Raw genomic sequence first — 19,540 nt, forward strand, 5'->3', positions numbered from 1 at the left:
CAAATCAAAATAATTTCACGTCACTAAATAATTAATGAAAAAAACATCAAAGAGCTAAAATATATGGGTCACATTGCTTTTTGCTGATGTTTTTTCTGTCAAACTATGTATGATACTGCAAAAAGGATTAGCGAAGCACTGTTGTTTTTGCTTTCAGTTAATAAATTAATAATCGTAAATTGATTCACACACAAGAATTTAATGAATACTAATAGGCCTTCAATTGCCCAAAACTCATGGTAAAATAGTTTTGTAAATCGACCGATTACAAATCGGGAACTTCCCTTTCCAATAATAGTGGCACCTGCTGGTGGGGATTTAGCCTTACCATTACCAAAAGATGATAGCGACCCTTTGATAGAACAGCAACAATACATAATTCAGTTGCGGTACCAACAAGTGCAGTGTAATTAATAATTATTATTTTGCGGTTAGAATTAACATTCGTAAAACGTAGACGCGATGAAAAATTCACCTTCGATTCCTTTTTTTGTCATAATGTTTCTAATTAGAAGCATTACTGGCAGTGTGCGCGATGGATTTTTGCAACCCTATTCTTCTTTTAAGGAAGACGGAGTGCTTAACGTATCCATTAGTACGGTCAGTCGTTCTAAATCGATAATTGAAGAAAATGTATGTTTTGCGAATTCCTCATGTTTAGAAGGTACGTTTTTGTTACTACTACCTACCTACATCATTTCGAATTGGTCGAACAAATTTACTATTCGCAACGCGATTGAAGAAATTTTAGCGACCTAATTTCGACACGCAAGATAACATTGAACTTCTTGGCGTGTGCGTTAAGTTTTATGATCAGGAAAATCAATTGCAATGTCAAAGTTAATGCAGTTATAAAACGGACGCTGACCCTTACGCAATCACTCTTGCTCAAGAAGTCCTCAGGTTGGGTGAGGTCTCTCACGTGTAAAGAAAGTGAATTTCAGGGTCGATCGGCCAACGGAGATGAATGAAACCGAAATTCTGTTCCGAAAGGGTTAACTGCGATTGTCTAAACTGCTCTAGTTTTAACAGGGTAGCAGAAACGCGAGGAGATGTACGCGCTGCGCCGGTTAAAATTTTAACCCCCGCTCTTTGCGGACACGGTCGCCACCCCTAATCTAAACCGACCTTTCTCGGCATTTACTTTGACAATTTGTAGCACTCAATGAAAGGTCGCGACGCTTGCGAAATTTTGCAACGGAACAACTGAATAGGACTAATTTGCAATTACTTTTCAGTGCCTCCGTAGGTAAATTAGGCGGTCATTAGAACGTCGCCTTGTTTTTATTTATTTTTCTAATTTGTTGCACATTAAATCGAAGGTCCTCTTTTCCAGTAAAATGATGTGAAAATAATCCGGTTGAATAAGTCATTTACAATTTGCATGTTGAAATTACGACACATCCTTGGGTGAAAATTGATTAGAGGATACGGTTGTAAAAGTGTTAGGAATGGCGTCGTAAACGTCAAGAGCAAATTTGTCACATTTTTCTTCTTAATTAGATATGAACGATAAAGTTAAAACAATTAGTATCCAGTCATTAATTGAACAATTCAATGATCCAGTAAAGGACCAGCCATTTACTTTCGTGAGGTTAACATAAACTTTTTTTGCATATTGTTTGCACTACTAAGTGAAAGTATAACAAAAGCAAATGGAGGGTAGGGCAGTACAGGCAGAATCGTAGGAAATTATAGTTAGCGTATTTCGGAAATGACAGTATTTTGCTTAGCCAACCAGCTGAAGCAAAACCATTGGGGATGGAAGTATAGGTATGGTCTTCTCGCGAAAACTATCTTGACGGAACTCTTACAATTACAACTCTCCCTTCCCAAAAACCAATTACATCGTTCCATAGCTTGAGTCAACATATGACAATGCATAGCTATAGCCACAGGTCTACTAGCATATACAGGGTGTTTTTTGGGAACTTTAGTTAAAGGTCTCTGGGAAAGTAAAATAGGTAGGTTTTTAAAAATTTGTACTTAGGAGTTACTCCGAAGGCCGAATCGATGTAAAATATTTTCAAAATGTCCGCACTTCCAGAAATACCGGAAGTAGATAATAACTTCGATATTTTTAATGGCAACCTCTATTTTTTTTATTACATTTTGGATTCTACGTGAAATTTCAGTTCTTTTGATACCCACATGAGGATATCTACCATTGGTCAATTAATCCAATGAATAAATCTCTTCATCTCTTCAACTATTTCAAGAAACCTGAACCCCGGGTTTTTCCGGACTGAAGTTGTCGTACGTCTTTCGAGATTCACTTTCAACGAGCAGTCAAGTTTACCGGGCGATTATCCGAAAATTTACAAAAAAATACTACATGATAGATATTATTTTGAAATTTCTACATTGTCTATATAAAGGCTAAACCTACTATTAATTAATTAGAAGGTACTATAAGGATCACTATATTTCCATCCTCAATTATGTCGTTGAGCCTACGGAACTAGTTCATTTGTTTAGAAGCTGGACTTCTCCAGGATCTGCCGCGAAGAAAGGTACCCAAATGTTGCGCTCTTCTAGTTATAACTACCCCCAGGCTTCATAGGGATACGAGATTTGGATGCACATGATATCACCGAATTCTTTCTTTTAGGAACCGGCTACTCCCAGGTTTTAAAACAACTCACCAAGTATGCCTACTCTCCCGTTCGTTTCAACCTGGACATTCCTGGAGTGAATACCAAGTGCAAGGTTCAAAGTCTCCAATATCAACGCGCCCTTGATCTCTTTGAGATGTGGGCACTTAAGAGTAAGTAACCATTAATTAGGTCTCCCACGAGTGTAATCCTTTTTAGTGTACGATTCAAATGCGAAAATTCCGTCTGGTATTTTGAACGGAAATATCAACCAGTTGGGAGATTTTGATCTCTGCTTGTCAGTCGACGAGAAAAAACTGCAATTGAAGGGACAATACTGCCTTGCGTCGTTGCAAATTAAAACGCCCTTAAATGGACAACTGAGCGCTATACACAAATTGGTCCACTCGCACTACATGCTCAAAAGCAACCTGGATGACGTAAGTATTGCGCGGAAATTAGATCAATTGATGGTTACACTTTTCGATAGCCCGGTCATCGTGTACCTCGATTTTCGAGCATTAACTGGGCGATATGCGTGCCAAATTTGTGCGAGCCTGGAGACGTTCACTTGGCGGTACAAAAAGCGGTCGATGCAATCTTCAATGGAACCAATCTGGACGTTGAGGTCATGGTCGATCCTATTATGTGCCAAACTGCACAAAGTGAGGAACTGTCGTGGTTAACGTATCTGGTAGGGTAAGTGTCCAAAGACCTCCAAAAGTAATTAACACGATATTGTTAAACATAACAATGTACGGTTCATTCATCTCTTTGGGTGTGATGGGACCTTTGTTGTTTAACCTGTCGCATATAATCAAAGTAATTTACACACTATGACCATCGCAATGCAAATAGTAAAATAGTTATTATTAATCGTTGACGGGTAACCTTGAATGCTCACCGCATCCTCTTTGCGATAGTGAAACAAAAATATTACTTAGGCCTTGCAGTTACACTGATTGACATACCGCTTCTTGAGACTGGAAGCTTGATTTATGCCAAGCACGTAAATTTCGTATGTGCTTTCATTCAAACGCAACAATTCGAATATACATCGATAGAATAATAACTTGCTACTGAACAAATTTGTCTTCTTATCAAAAGTTACTAAACGTCCAATATAATCTTGATTTTAGAATTTAAAGTAAAAATTAATTTAAAGTGAAACGGTACATTACCTAATAATGACATTGATTTTGATGGCATTATTTATTAATTTTGGTACGTTGGTCTTAGACGGCACCTTCTGTGCAATTAAATATGTCAAGGTATAAACTAAATATATTAATTAGTTATGTATTGGTTGCTGGACTTAGAAGACTTTAGAAACAGCCTTGCTATTTTCAACTGGTGTTTAGTATACCTTCCAATGCCGGAGGCAACTAACAAATTTGATTCTAGAGCAAGGATTATATAATAATCCTTGATCTCAGAGTAGATAATATGTTTTCCCGAGGAATTTCGGAGTAGTTGTTTTCGGTGAAAATACAAAGGGTATAGTCTTGCCTATAAATTAGCTCGAAATGAATTGTCGGAAATCGACCGAAAAACACTTATTCTTATAGATTTTGGCCGGTACATTCCAAAACTGCTTATAGTTTGAAGATTATGTCACTTCTCAATCAAAAGTTATTGGCAAAACGCCCATTTCGAAAAAAAATTCAAAGGGCTGTTACTTTTGATCTAGTGGCCCAATCTTCAAACTGTTTGAAATTATTTTTTCCCGGTCGATCTGAGACAATTTTTTTTTCGAGGCAAAAAAAAGGCAGTGTATAACCTTCCTTTTTTACCAAAAATCGACTGCACCAAAATTTCTCGGGAAAAAACTTTTTCTTATTAATTTTGGTGCGTAGAATCCAAAACGATTCGTACTTTTTCGATTAGACGTCTCAATCAAAAGTTATGGGCAAAAATACCAATTTCGACAAAAAATTCAAAGGGCCGTAACTTTTGATCTAGTAGCCCGATCTTGGAACTGTTTGAAATTATGGATCTGCAGGCCACATTCTATAAGAAAATATTTTTTTCCGGTCGATCTGAGATAATTTTTTTTCGAGGCAAAAAAAACCTTCCTTTATTACCAAAAATCGACTGCACCAAAATTTCTCGGGAAAAAACTTTTTCTTATTAATTTTGGTGCGTAGAATCCAAAACGATTCGTACTTTTTCGATTAGACGTCTCAATCAAAAGTTATGGGTAAAAAACCAATTTCGAAAAAAATTCAAAGGGCTGTAACTTTTGATCTAGTAGTCCGATCTTGGAACTGTGGGAAAATTATGGGATTCCTACCAGGCCCACTTCCATAAGACAATATTTTTCCCGATCGATCTGAGACAATTTTTTTTTCGAGGCAAAAAAAGGCAGTGTACAACCTTCCTTTTTTACCAAAAATCGACTGCACCAAAATTTCTCGGGAAAACATTTTTTCTTATTAATTTTGGTGCGTAGAATCCAAAACAATTCGTACTTTTTCGATCAGACTTCTCAATCAAAAGTTAGAGACTAGAAACCAATTTCGAAAGAAAATTCAAAGGGCTGTAACTTTTGAACTAGTAGCCCAATCTTGGAACTGTTGGAAATTATGGATTCTACAGGCCACATTCTATAAGAAAAATTTTTTTCCGGGTCGATCTGAGACAATTTTTTTTGCGGGCCTCAAAAGAAGGCAGTGTATAACCTTCCTTTTTTACCAAAAATCGACTACACCAAAATTTCTCGGGAAAACACTTTTTCTTGTTAATTTTGGTGCGTAGAATCCAAAACAATTCGTACTTTTTCGATTAGACTTCTCAATCAAAAGTTATAGACTAGAAACCAATTTCGAAAGAAAATTCAAAGGGCCGTAACTTTTGAACTAGTAGCCCAATCTTGGAACTGTTTGAAATTATGGATTCTACAGGCCACATTCTATAAGAAAATTTTTTTCCGGGTCGATCTGAGATAATTTTTTTTCGGGGCTCAAAAAAAGGCAGTGTATAACCTTCCTTTTTTACCAAAAATCGACTACACCAAAATTTCTCGGGAAAACACTTTTTCTTATTAATTTTTGGGCGTAGAATCCAAAACAATTCGTACTTTTTCGATTAGACTTCTCAATCAAAAGTTATAGACTAGAAACCAATTTCGAAAGAAAATTTAAAGGGCTGTAACTTTTGAACTAGTAGCCCAATCTTGGAACTGTTTGAAATTATGGATTTTACAGGCCACATTCTATAAGAAAATTTTTTTTCCGGGTCGATCTGAGACAATTTTTTTTTCGGGGCTCAAAAAAAAGCAGTGTATAACCTTCCTTTTTTACCAAAAATCGACTACACCAAAATTTCTCGGGAAAACACTTTTTCTTATTAATTTTGGTGCGTAGAATCCAAAACGAATCGTACTTTTTCGATCAGACTTCTCAATCAAAAGTTATAGACTAGAAACCAATTTCGAAAGAAAATTCAAAGGGCTGTAACTTTTGAACTAGTAGCCCGATCTTGGAACTGTTTGAAATTATGGATTCTACAGGCCACATTCTATAAGAAAATATTTTTTTTTTCCGGTCGATCTGAGACAATTTTTTTTAGACTTCTCAATCAAATTGTTCAATTTTGTTCAATCAAAAGGTCAGATGTACTAGAAACCAATTTCGAAGCAAGTGTGTAACCTTCGTTTTATACCAATTTCGACTACTCCAAAATTTTTAGGGAAAACACTTTTTCTTATAAATTTTGGTGCGTAGAATCCAATAAGATTCGTATTTTTTCGATTAGGCCTCTAGAGTCTAGACATCTATGTATGCTAATTTAGTTGAATATTATTTTCATAAAACGTTAACATGGAATTTAAAAATGCACAATTAAAACGTGTGCCATTAGTTACCTATTTAACGTGTTTTACAACATCTAAGTGTGAGCTGTTTCTATTGACCCCTAAAATTAAAAAAATTGAGGCTAATTGTGCTTATTGTGAAATAACAAAAAAACATTATCCATTTATTGTATATCACATTTTATGTAAATTAAAATTAGATGTCATAATCATCAGTTGAAAGAGACGTTTTGCTTCTTCTGAATTTCATATTTTAATTACAAACCTTGTCGTGGCGTTTTTAATCTTAGGTTCATATTTTGGGGTAGGTTGGGAGCTTTGAATGTAGACCTATGTAAAAGTCAATCAAAGGTTCGGAGAGTTCGTGTGAATAAATGCGTTTAGTAGATGACGAGGTGCCATTTGACATACCTAAAGTTCATTTAGAGACCCATGTGTTTTTTGCATGGGAACCTGAATCAATATTTTCATATTATGTACCAATGCCAATATTGTAGGTAGATGTAGAGCATACGAGTTTAGACGTTTTGGTGTATGATACAACATAATAAATTGATCTTCCTCGAAGCCTCGAAGCAATTTATAATACAATTTTAATAATACCCTAAACCTTTAAATTAAAAAAATATTATATATAAAAATACCTTCAGAGGATTTAAAGGATTTTCTTCTTTCGTGAAGTCGGTGGTAACTGCACCATGTCAAGTATTAAATTCTGACTGAGAAGATAGGTACTTACTTCTAATTTGATAGTAAAAATGCTCGATAAATGAATAATTGCATAGACCCTTACACCATACAGTACATGGACAGCTAATTGCAACACAAATATGGCGATGACCATCGCCTGGGTATTTGAGTTTCAGCGTAAATCGTTTTAACGGCGTAGGAGCAATTTTTGTGGAACAGATGTAGAGCATTCAAAGGTTTTCCAGAGAAATCTAAGGTTTTATAGAACTGGAAAGGTTGTTCCTTGAGATTTATTGTACATGCACCGGCTTTTGGATGCTTTGTATTTCTAGACTATTCAAGGACTTTCCAGAGCACTTGGAGCCACTTTTTTAGACTTAAAATTTAATTTCCGTCCGAATTATTCTAATTTTTTAATACATACTGGAAACGGATACCCAAAGGACAAAAATGAAAAACCCCCAACTGCAAAGGTGACTTAGACTTAATTTGCAATAAAAATTCAGGCCTTTTGCTATTGGTCTTTGGTAGACTGAATATGCTCATGTATAACTTTAAAATTAATTCTCGCGTTTGGAATTCTGTGGGTTCAGTTTACTTTAGATATACGTGACCTCTATAGCACATCGTAATTTTATAACTGCCAGCCATTGACTTTTGCCATTGGTCATCCTTGGAGAAAATCCCAGTATTTATTCAATTTTTCCAGTACGAATAGCATACAAAAAGATGAAAAGAAGTTACCGATGATGGCTAATAAATCTTCTTGTTTCAGAACATTATTTTTAGCAGTGATTCTATTGTCATTTATTGCGACCGTTTATGACTGCTACTCAGTTGAAAAAAGTAAGTTTAAAACCATGCAAATTAAGCGGCCACCAGTATTTATTGTACCAATCAACTTAGTCAAGGACCCACAATAAATATTGCTCCTATCGATTTTATAATTTCAGCAAAGCTCTATGTGGCGTTTTCGTTAAAGAAGAATTTATCGGCCCTATTTTCTACTAGGAGATCATCAGACGACATCGAGGCGCTTCACGGAATTCGATTTATTAACGCTTTTATGCTGGTCATATCCCATAAGTCGATGGCATCATTTTTCGTGCCGTACGTGAACAGAACGAGTATGAGCGAGGTAAGTTATAATAAGCAGTTGGTGCAGTAGTAGGCCAAACACACTTCATCTCGTATTAGGATCGCATAACATTAAAAAGATCAGATTCTGCACTTCGGTAAATTTCGCTGAAGGGGTTTTTGTGGAAGGGTTAAACTCAGCCAAGACGTTTGTATTGGATATTATATTAGGCGAACATAAACGCTAGCAGTATTCAGGTACAACTTGTAAAAAATGATGTATACTTTCTTACGGCAATTTGATAAGGGGGAACTAACACCTACTAATGGTAAGTAAAATAACAGTGCGAGTGTGATATTGATATAATTATGTGTGAAATAATAATTATGTTGTGGGTGTGTATTATATTCCTTGGCGCTTCGGACGCAAAATTTCACATTTTCTATTAGGATGACAGAGAGCAGGAGGAGCTTAAATATAAATTCTGATTATTATATGAAATAAATAAAAAATGGAGAGTAGCCGACCTGCTTGTGTAATAAATGTTACGTCCAAAACAAATGGCATAGCGAGGATTCCGTGGGAAATTTCCCTATTTTTTATCAGGAGAACATCAAATTAAAAGTGTACGGATTCGTTTTGCACACGTTTTGCGTATGTTTGGTGGACTATACCGAAGGCCGCAACATTGATTATTACAATCAATGAGCAGAGCATCATAAACTTTCCGTTTGTAATTATAAACGAAACTGCAACCAACACTACTGATGTAAAATATCTTGCCCTATGTTCATTTAAAATAATTATTAGTTTTATTACATATTTACATCAATTACACTAGGGGCTTATTTGTAAAAATCAATTTTATTGAAAGTGTACATTTGCTCATAAGTTTTAAACGTGTTTCATAATCCAAATCCATTTTCAACGGAATTTTAAGCATTACCTATACAAAAGAGCATTTTAAAAAGTCATATTAAAAGTCACTTTTAGTATTGTTTGAGAGATGAGAGCTGTTGGAAAAGAAGAGTATCCTTTTAGATGGAGTACTTGGGTGCTTCACAGCATTTGAGAATTTAGATAACTTAAATAGAATCCTTTAACAAATTAAAGACCAAATCTTCAAAAAATCGACAATTTACGTTACAGTGAAGAATGTACCTAGGTACTAGGTATTTAATTTTTCAATTTTGTACCGAGTAAAGTTTGATTTAAGTAGGTACCTACTTATAGTTATTATATTATTATTAACTTAATAACAATCAGTTGTTTGCGCTCTCCCTGACGTAGCTTTTTTTTATCTTTAACGTTAGCGGTTTCGGAAAAGTATGTGAAAAATCCACTTATTTTCATTGCTTGGAAATAGGTATGCCTACTTAACTTTTTCTCACTTTGTCCAAATTGCAGATCATGGGAAAACCATGGACAGTGATCGGCCGAGCCGCCAGCCTTTACACAGATCCTTTCGTGATGATGTCAGGAATGCTCACCACACACTGCCTGCTCAAGAAGTTGAACAACAAACGCCCAGTCAACATTTTACAAGAATATGTCTCACGACTGTTCCGAATCGTACCGACATTAGGAGCCCTAATATTGTTCTGCACGTTTATTTTACCATCCGTGAGCTCTGGACCAAATTGGAAGCTAGTAGTCACCCACCACGCCGACATTTGCAAAAGATATTGGTGGAGAAACATGCTTTTTATACATAATTATTTCGGTTTTAAGAACATGGTAGGTAGTTTCCCGTATTTTCAATTGTTGATATTCATGCTTGCAGTGTCTTACTCACACTCACCACGTTGGACTTGATACGCAGCTGTTTTTGGTTGCGATCATAGTTGTACCGCTGGTATGGAGGTGGCCAAAGAGGGGACTGGCAAGTCTATTTGTACTTGCTGGGTTATCTACTGCATTGCGATACTACGCCACCTATTCAAGAAAATTGTCCAATTTCGTTCATTTTGGTACATCGTAAGTATCAACAAAGGGACCCTGAACATTTTTGGTACCTACTTATTTTCCCAGTTGGAGTGGATTCAGTCAGAAAATGGTTTGATTTTTACTTATTAGTTATTAATAAAATTCATAAATGAGAAACTATTATATTAAGTGATAGATACTAAATCATTTTTAGGATTGAGCAACTTTTTGATACAGCTGATCATATGTATATCTTACCAATCCACCGAGCAACTGTATACATACTTGGAGTTTTACTGGCATTCCTTCAATGCAACTATCAGAGCGTCAATTTGAGCAAGGTAGGTATTTTCCTTGTGACGACTTTTTAATTTGTATGTTTCCAGTCACAAATCAGGCTCGGCAACACACTATCGTTACTCTGTTTGGGGGTCTCATTTTTAGGACCTTCCTTTATGGGTAGCATCGATTACGTTTATAATCCAACGGACGCCGCTTGGTATGCGGCTTTTGCACCTATCTTTTGGTGCTTGGCATTTGCTTGGATTATTTTCACGGCACACACAAAGCAAACAGGTACCTATCCAAGATCATTGCTTGCACCTACCCGATTAACTACCTCCCGTACATATAGGATTTATCGGTAAAATACTGTCGCACAAATTTTTCCTGATTACCACAAGACTGTCCTATTCGATATATTTAACGCAGTTCCCAATTTTCTTTTACAACGTGGGAACTACAAGGAACGCAGAGTACTACGACTTCATCAGCAAAACTGTAATTATGTAACCAATTGGAACTTACAAGCCGCTCTATAATTATTGTTTTCAGCTAAACGTCGCCGAATGGTTATGGATCATTTTGTGTTCGATCCTTTTGAGTTTGCTATTCGAGCTTCCCTTCCAAAATATTCGAGATATAATATTGAAGAAAGGCGAACGACTTCAAAAATAGGAGACAATTACCGTAATCTTCGATTGTCAGCTTCTTTATTTTCTAGTCTTTAAGTATTTAAGAATGCCAATTGATAAGCCATAATAAAAGATTTATTAGCTGGAATTTTTATTTGATCTTCCTACTCTCATTACTAAACTCATTTTGGAGCATTGTCTGGCTCTTGCCAAAGCGTTGGTGCTTTTTGAAGTCCCTAAAGTCTTAAAAATGACTTAAGGAACTTGAAAAGACTGGAAAGACATCTAAACCGCTTTCATACCAATCGACTGCTTTTCATAATCTTCTTTCACCTCTTCTTAGGCTTTCCGGAGCGTTTTCTTTCTACAGATTTTTACACTGTGCATTCCCCACGTAGACATTAAATACGCTAGAGAACTGCACCAGCAGATCGTCAAAAATCTTTAAACGTTAAAGAATTATTGATCTCCTCGACTATCAATTTTACACGAAAAGTACAGATGAAAACGCAATCAATATTCATGTTAACGTCGAATATCTCAAACAGAACCACCTAGGCGAGTTAATTAGAGGACCCCCCTTCTCGTATTGCTATAACCCTGCAAGAGCTGCAGTCCGTACGAGGTGAAAAAGGAGCATGTAGGTATAGCAAAGAATTCAACTGCATGAGGGTCTCTGTCCACGGAAATAAATTGTTCATCAACACATACACGGAAATATGCATCAGTCGCTTAGTTGTCTTCACGTAAAAATCACGCGTTGGTTGTGACGATTCTTCGCGGGATATCTGTTCCATTGGATCAGAGTGTTTCCTAGAGTACCACAAATTTTCCATTTGGTATCACCATTGGACAGGAGGGAGATGGGCGTCATGGAAGTAGTGGCGACGCGCTCAAAAAGAATTTTTCCCATGAGTGTCCAACCCAACAACGCTGCAACAGCTACAAGACCGCAACGTTCCAATGTAACATCAGCTTTCCAAAGATGCCACACCCAACTAATAATTCAATTGGTGCATTATTACCGACGTCGCTTAAGGTAACATGCAAACTATGCAACTCAGCCATCCAATCTGAATGTCAGAACTCAGGACACATAAATTGTAACGACTCGAGCACCGATGTGCGCCTTAGTTACCCGTTTGAGACACATTCATTTGTCCGATGGATCAAGAGATAAATCTTTGTGTACTTTCTTGAACTGGGACCAAAAAGGGTAACTATTGTTTGATGGTGCCATTAAAAAAGTTTATTCTATCTCCTTAAAGGTAGTAGATAGGCGAATTTTGAGAAATATAGCTCCCAAAGTAAAACGATTTGACGTACGTACTACTCATACTTATTCGTTACACCCTGTATAAATCTTTTAATCAGACTACTAACAACTAATGGATATGTTTAGCGAATGTATGGAATTTAACTTAAAAATGATCAAAGTCCTCGTGTGAGGCTGAAGGGATTTCAGCGCATTTTTTGTGGCGGATCAGTATTTTATTAGCCAGTTTTGACTCCACCATTAATAAAATCTTGTCGAAGGCTACCATATTCCCTTTGTCCCGACTTCCGGATTACAAAATCTGAACTATACCTTGTCCGTTCTACGCTTTCGTAGATTGCGTTGATCATTAAATCCTACTAGAAAAAATTAAGAAATATGGATTGAGAGGTAGTGTGAATAGCTTGCTAAAAAGCTACTTACCCGGTAGAAGGCATGTGGAATATTTAAACAAAACGTCCCAATGCAAGGAAATAGACGTCGGGGTTCCCCAGGGCAATGTCCTGGGACCCTTACTATTTATTTTGTATTGTAATGACTTGGGTCAACATAATTTCTACTCATTACACAGCTTTTGCTGATGATATAACTTTATTGTTTCCTAATACATTTATAAGTCCCTTAGCAAAGACATTAAAAATCGATCTACTCAATCTTGACGCTTACTTAAACAAAAATAACTTTATCTTAAATTTAGACAAAACAAACTTTATGCAATTCTAATCCTCGTCAGCATCTTTACACTGAAAGCCTACTTATAAGATAAAATGGCAAATCACTCCAACAAATATTATCAATTAGGTAAGTTATTAGGACGAATTGAGCTTGACTTTTCTTTAAACTGGAAGAACAATATTATATTACTCGCGAAAGATTGTGCCAAAAATTGTTATGCCCTAAAAACAGTGTTGTGATGTATCTTAGATACTTGTATCTAGATACTTAAAAAGTATCTAGGTACATATTAAGATCCTTTTCAAAATTGGTATCTGTATCTACAATTCAAATACTTTTTTTGTATCTGAGTTTAGGTACGTTTTCTTTATTGTCCAGTTCCATTAATCAATAATGTATAATGATGTATTAAAATTATATTTTCAAATGACAAAACGCTTTTTATTGCTTGAGGGGCGTCGATAACTGTTTACCAGCATCAAGCATGGAAAATAAAGTATCTGTATAGATCCTTTTTGTTTTTAGGTATCTAGTTGTATCTGTATCTTTACCTAGATCCAAGAATGAAAGTGTCTATTACAACACATACTGCACCAAAATTTTGGTGCGTACAATCCAAAAAGGTTCGTACTTTTTCGATTAGATGTCTCAATCAAAAGTTATGGGCAAAAAACCAATTTTGACAAAAAATTCAAAGGGCTGTAACTTTTTATCTAGTAGCTCGATCTTGGAACTGTTTGAAATTATGGATTCCACAGGCCACATTCTATAAGAAAATACTTTTTTCCGGTCGATCTGAGACAATTTTTTCTTCGGGCCAAAAAAAAGGCAGTGTATAACCTTCCTTTTTTTACCAAAAATCGACTGCACCAAAATTTCTCGGGAAAAAACTTTTTCTTATTAATTTTGGTGCGTAGAATCCAAAACGGTTCGTACTTTTTCGATTAGACGTCTCAATCAAAAGTTATGGGCAAAAAACCAATTTCGAAAAAAAATTCAAAGGGCTGTAACTTTTGATCTAGTAGCTCGATCTTAGAACTGTTTGAAATTATGGATTCAAGAAGTCCGCAGCTTTAAAAATGCAAATAAAAAATGTCTAGTCATTCATGCGTTTTGTTCTGTGGAAGAATATCTCGACCATGCATTCCAACTTTGATTTACTATATTTTTGTTATTTATAAGTTTTACCTACTCGTCTTTGTTTTTTTCAGAAACTGTAACTGTGAGATACCTACCTTGTTTTAATTTACTTACTATATATTCAAATACGTGTTTAGGTAGGTATATTATTTTTTATTGTTTGTGAAGAATGACTTGTCCAATATCCTTTATAAATCTGTGATTTACTGGATGGAAATAAATATTATATTACCTATTATTATTAATTTGAGTTTGAAGTTTTGACTCCACATCAGTAAAGATCTTTTCTGGTGCAACCACATTCTCTTTGTCGGTACCCGTTCTTCCGCAATTCGCATTTTGGTGGATTTCGCTAAAAACCTGTCACAAAATAGTACTCAATTTTTGGGTACTTCTCATAGCTCAAGTTTCTATATTGGCGACACCAGAAAGAGAGACTGCAATTAAAGCTCTAAGAAACTTTCAGGCGCCCAAAGTCGAGTACATCACCTTGCAAAAGGTGGTTAATTTCGATCCTAGGGGGAAAAAAAATTCCGCCCCGCAGGAATTGTGCGCATTTACAAGATCTTTCCGACAACACCAATTTGAAAAGAATTGGACCAAAACTGCAGAAAAGGATAGGAAAAAAACCGAAAAATCTCCTGGCTAGTATAACACGCTCGGGGATGACGCCGACTCCACATCATGTCCTTAATTATTCGGCCCTGAGGTACATGTACACTCCTCGTCTTTCTACAAGTGTTCTTCTACGGACCCGCATTTGCTGCCGGCCAGCCAGCCGGCCTAAGTGAGATTAAAAGCTACCTTTTTACAAATAAATTTGCAAGAAAGCACTATAAATTATAGAACCTTTTTCCGAGCTTTCTAGGTTTCTTACAAAACTCTTTTGGGAGAATTTTATCCTTTCCCTTTTCATTCTTCATCCACTTTTAAGAGTGAACCTCTTCCATAGCTTTCTAAACCCTTTTCGAAAGCTCCTAGTCTGTTCCTAGACCTAGAAATCTGTGAAAAGCGCTGCAATTCAAGGAAAGTGCCTTATAACATTCTCTATATCTCTGGGAAGTACCAAAATACTCTTAAAAATCTCTCAAACGCTTTACAGAGCCTTTAAGATCTAGATAGCTTTTGAAGTTTGCTTTTTTGAAAATTTCCAAATCTATTTCTTATAAATTTGCTAACATTATACTAGGTACAAGTAACAGATTCTTGAAAAAAATTTATTTAAGTATAATAAAATAATAAATAGTTCTGATTTTTTGTATTTATGTTACATAATGTATAATAAGTACGCTAAGAACTAAGCAACTATGAAGTATTTCATACTAAAATAATATGATAAGACCAAAGAATTTACATACAATTTCGCTGTACAAAAGCTATGCGGCTTATTTTAAATATATTGTTATAAAAAGAGTTCCTCACATGGTACAGACAGTGAATTATGTAAAAGAAGAAAGCAATAAAGGCAAAAACGGCACTTATGCCAATGGTTTATCCTCCGCAATGGGGGTTGTGGCCACTGATCCAGACCTCGATCGACCGGCATCATCCAAGTTTTGTATTGAGCTTGATCTCGAAGATACTTTGGTCTGGAACATTTGACATTTAGATCGGAAAAAGATTGAGGAAGACTTACCTTAACGTTTTCATATGCGGACCCAACTCTCTCCTCGATCGATTTGAAGGAATCGGAATGTCTCATTTGACCTAATTTGTTTGAAATGCTTCCGGTGATACCACCAATCACTGAGGATGTTTTTTGATAGCTACAATTTATAATTTGTTAATACCAACTGAGAGAAGGAGCGGCAAGGAAACTGAGATGCGAATTTGAAATGACTTACATTGGAGCATCGGTTACAGCTTTAGTGACTTGGCCCACCTTTTGTTCCACGGTTTGATAACTAATTTACATAAAAAAAATAAAGCCTCTATTATAGGTACATGCAAAAATAACAAGGGGAAACCACTTCAAATTGTGCTTTACAATCCTATGACTAAGACTGAACAAATAAGTATTTGATTATTTTTGAATGGACTATAAAAAATCCATGTCCGAACACAGGTTTGAACCATGGACCTTCTAGGTCATAGCCAAAGAACCACTCACCACACCAACCTGCCCACAATATCTTTTTTTTATTTTTTTAAATTTATATCTATCTCATGTTTTGCATTGACAATATAAGTGGTTTCCCTCTCCAAAATAAGGTATGAGAATCCTTAATCTACTTCTACTTACGCCATGCGAAGGAGGAAACAAAAACGGATACCTACACGTTACTTTCTTTTACATTTTTAATGCCTTGATTCATGTCATCGGAAATTTCTTTCCAGACCGTTATACCAAGATTACGCTTCAACTCGGCACTGCGCTTCATCTTCGATGCTAGCACCGTACGCAAGGTAGCAATTTCATCTTCAACTTGTGCCAATTCTGCTCGCCATATGGACCTTTGATGTTCCTGCTCTTCAAAGGAGAGATGCGACACATCCTGAGCAACACCTTCTGCAATCATCGCCTCCTCTGCAAACGAAATTGAAACGAAAATTACACAAATGGAATCGCCACTTACCGCTCACACTAATATCTAAATACTTCCTAAAATTACCCTCCTTAGGCAACTTGACCAAATACGGTTTAGTTAAATCGCAGTAAGTCACCCGCACCTGTCGCTGGAAAGCCCTCTTAAAAAACGTCCGTATAATCGCATTCGCCCTAGTCGCGTTGAAAAACTCTGTTTCGACATTCACCGACTCGTCGTTTAGTAAATTTCCATTTAAATCGTCAAAATCAAGCTGTCTCAAATCAAACAGGTCGTACTCGTGATCGCCGCAATCGCTTAGTTCATCTAAACTAGGCGTTGAGGTACTGTCGTTCGGATTAAAATACGGATCCTCAATGTACTCTAAGCTGTGCTCTTCCTCGTTGCTCATTTCGCAATAAGAAATTAACGCATTTTGCTACCGAAAGCCGACCGAGCGTGAACAATTAACTTTCTCTCTCAGTGAAAAAACATAATAGACTGCTTTCGTTATGAATGTACACGTAAAATAATTGATTTTATATCGCTAATAATAAATCTATAAATACAACACACACACACATCTGGAAGATTGTAACGGTATTTACTTCTTATTTTGACACGTCATATGGGCAATTAATTAAAAGGGTCGGTCTATATTTCGTAAGGTGTCCGAAGCCAAATATAAACGTATTAATAAATATGATTAGCGGTAAATTAAAAGCAATTATGGAATGTTATGTAAATCGATTAACGCGTTTTTTTTTTAAATTGAATCTAAAATTTTTACATACCTGTACTCGGACTAATGCTGTTCATTGCGTTGATTATTTTTTAAGGAACCACTGAAAAATGGGCAATTTTGATAACAGACACATTCATTAAATAAATATAATTTTTATATTGTTGACAACTAACTTATTTGTCAAAGTCAAAACGCATTTAATTGATCGGTAAAGTAGGAAGTGATATTTATCTTTTAAATTTCAAAGACTATGTACGAGGTGAGTCAACGCTAAAGGCACCTAAAAAAAATCGGAAATGGCGTATGTAAAGTTGCCTACCATCGAGTACTTCCTGAAAGTTGATAACATTTAACAACATTCTATATTCTCTGGACACCTTCCTGTGGTGTTTAACAAAATAATATTTCGTTCTTCTTCAATTTTAAGTAATTGGCGTAGTTATGAGGACGCATCGGTATGACTGGTTGTTGATTTTTACCTATTTGTCAATTTTGATTGTGACTGAATTTATGAAGTAAAATAAATGGATATATAACTAAAGTTTAAAATTTAAAAGTGGTGTCAGAAGTGGGATTATAAACAGCACGTGACACGACTGCACAATGGACCTTTCCCGCGACTTTATTGATGCTTTGTCAAGCATGGTGGTCAATGCGATCCAGGTAGCAGCAACTATCGTCACTCCACCCGGGTCAAACCAGAAACCAGGTCTGTACACCAACGTTGAATGAATACCAGTTTAGCAGGCGACGCTGTTGCGTTTTATGGAATAATATTTACAAAATGGTAGCCGAAGTGCACGCGGCAAGCGCTGTCGTCGGAGTGAGCGGGGATGCGGGTCTTCTGGCTGGTGGAGCGTGGCGCGAGGTCGAGCTGACCTAGGCGAACTGCTTCTGCAGGTGGAGAGCCGGTTGTCTCTTGAAGCGCCGTCGAAGCAGGAATTGCTTTGCTGAGTTCGAAATTGTACTGCTTTTAAACGTTTGCGACCAGGGACCGGCTTGACCAATGAGGACACAGCGCGTTTTATTTTGCTGCCGGATGTGCATGCGGCGCGTCGCCATAACCCGTCTAACGAAAAACGATGGAAGATTATTTCAAACGGTTTGACTGGGCTGTGCTACTTTCGAAGGTACCGGACAACGACCATGGTAATAATTATGCACGTCCTCAGTCCCCTGAAGACCTTTTGTACACTGATATAAAAAAACGCTTACTGATCAGCGGATCGTAGCACGATTGAAGTACGAAGGCCACAAATTAAAGATGGAGCTCAAAACTGGCGTACAATATGCCATAATTAGTGAGACAACTCTATGCACTATCAAACCTCGATCTGCATTACAGAGATCCGATAGGCAGTTTTCTAGTTATACACGCCCTATAGAACAAATTGTCTTAGCAGACTCCCTCTACACGGAAGGAAGGCAATCTTTGTGTTATCGAGGGTGATTTTGATACCGTTTTGAGCCGAGAGTGGATCACACACTTTGGCTTTGAAATTAATTTCTCTGCACTTTTACCTGAACCGGAGCGTAAATGTTCAGTGTGTTCTCTTGCACTTGATTCTTCATGTCAGCTTCGAGTGTCTTTTCATCTCGTCGGCGGTAAATTTCTCGTTTGCCACTTTAGCTTTAGTATATGTGTCGAAATTATTGTAATATTTCCTAAAATGTTTAAATAGATATAAATTTTCATAGCTTGCCCACCGGATTGTCTAAATTTAACCAACTGGCTCCTAACTTTTAGCATAGTTTCATATACAGTGATATTCATTAAGAAGTAGACATAGGGATTTGTTTCCCTACGTTTGATTTTAAATGACAAAATCTCTTCTGAAAGACGCATAATTTTATGCAACCAAAATAACGTCTTAAATCAAATGAGAGGCTGGCTGTCATTTAATTAATTTGAATATTGCTGCTTTAGCTTCCGTATTATTATTTTCGTTCGTGTGCGATGTATTCAACTGAAGAAAAAGTTGATATTGTCAATTAGTATAGTGTAAATTCCAAAGGAGAATCCCATAAGAAACTTAAGGGAAATAGCGGCCGAATTTAATATCGCTACATCATAACCTAAAAGTGCACTACTCTTTATTTGGTTATTTTGGTTGCATAAAATTAGACATCCTTCAGAAGAAGTTTTGTCATTTAAAAGTAGAC

General features: G+C 36.4%; 2 protein-coding genes across 3 annotated transcripts; one reads left to right on the forward strand and one right to left on the reverse strand.

Annotated features, from left to right (window-relative positions):
- Window positions 1–353: 353 nt before the first annotated feature.
- Window positions 354–11,164, forward strand: LOC116172244 (O-acyltransferase like protein-like). Its single transcript, XM_031489414.1, has 12 exons — window positions 354–664; window positions 2,612–2,767; window positions 2,814–3,034; window positions 3,085–3,293; window positions 7,874–7,944; window positions 8,052–8,236; window positions 9,584–9,913; window positions 9,960–10,153; window positions 10,317–10,443; window positions 10,489–10,678; window positions 10,737–10,882; window positions 10,937–11,164. Exons 1-12 carry the CDS (start codon window positions 463–465, stop codon window positions 11,057–11,059), a joined length of 2,154 nt encoding a protein of 717 aa, XP_031345274.1. The 5' UTR covers window positions 354–462; the 3' UTR covers window positions 11,060–11,164.
- A 4,271-nt stretch (window positions 11,165–15,435) lies between these two features.
- LOC116171750 (tumor protein D54) lies at window positions 15,436–17,330 on the reverse strand. 2 transcript variants are annotated; one of them, XM_031488730.1, is made up of 5 exons: window positions 16,684–17,291; window positions 16,385–16,634; window positions 15,952–16,011; window positions 15,744–15,873; window positions 15,436–15,696 (listed from the first exon to the last, which is right to left on the reverse strand). In XM_031488730.1, the coding sequence occupies exons 1-5, from the start codon at window positions 17,042–17,044 to the stop codon at window positions 15,586–15,588; spliced, it is 912 nt and encodes a 303-aa protein (XP_031344590.1). In that variant the 5' UTR covers window positions 17,045–17,291; the 3' UTR covers window positions 15,436–15,585. The 2 variants fall into 2 exon arrangements, with proteins under 2 accessions (XP_031344590.1, XP_031344591.1); XM_031488731.1 differs by lacking the exon at window positions 15,952–16,011 and having other exon boundaries at window positions 16,684–17,330.
- Window positions 17,331–19,540: the final 2,210 nt, after the last annotated feature.

The sequence above is a fragment of the Photinus pyralis genome, unplaced genomic scaffold, assembly GCF_008802855.1.
Source record: "Photinus pyralis isolate 1611_PpyrPB1 unplaced genomic scaffold, Ppyr1.3 Ppyr1.4_LG5, whole genome shotgun sequence".
Taxonomy (NCBI): Eukaryota; Metazoa; Arthropoda; class Insecta; order Coleoptera; family Lampyridae; genus Photinus; species Photinus pyralis.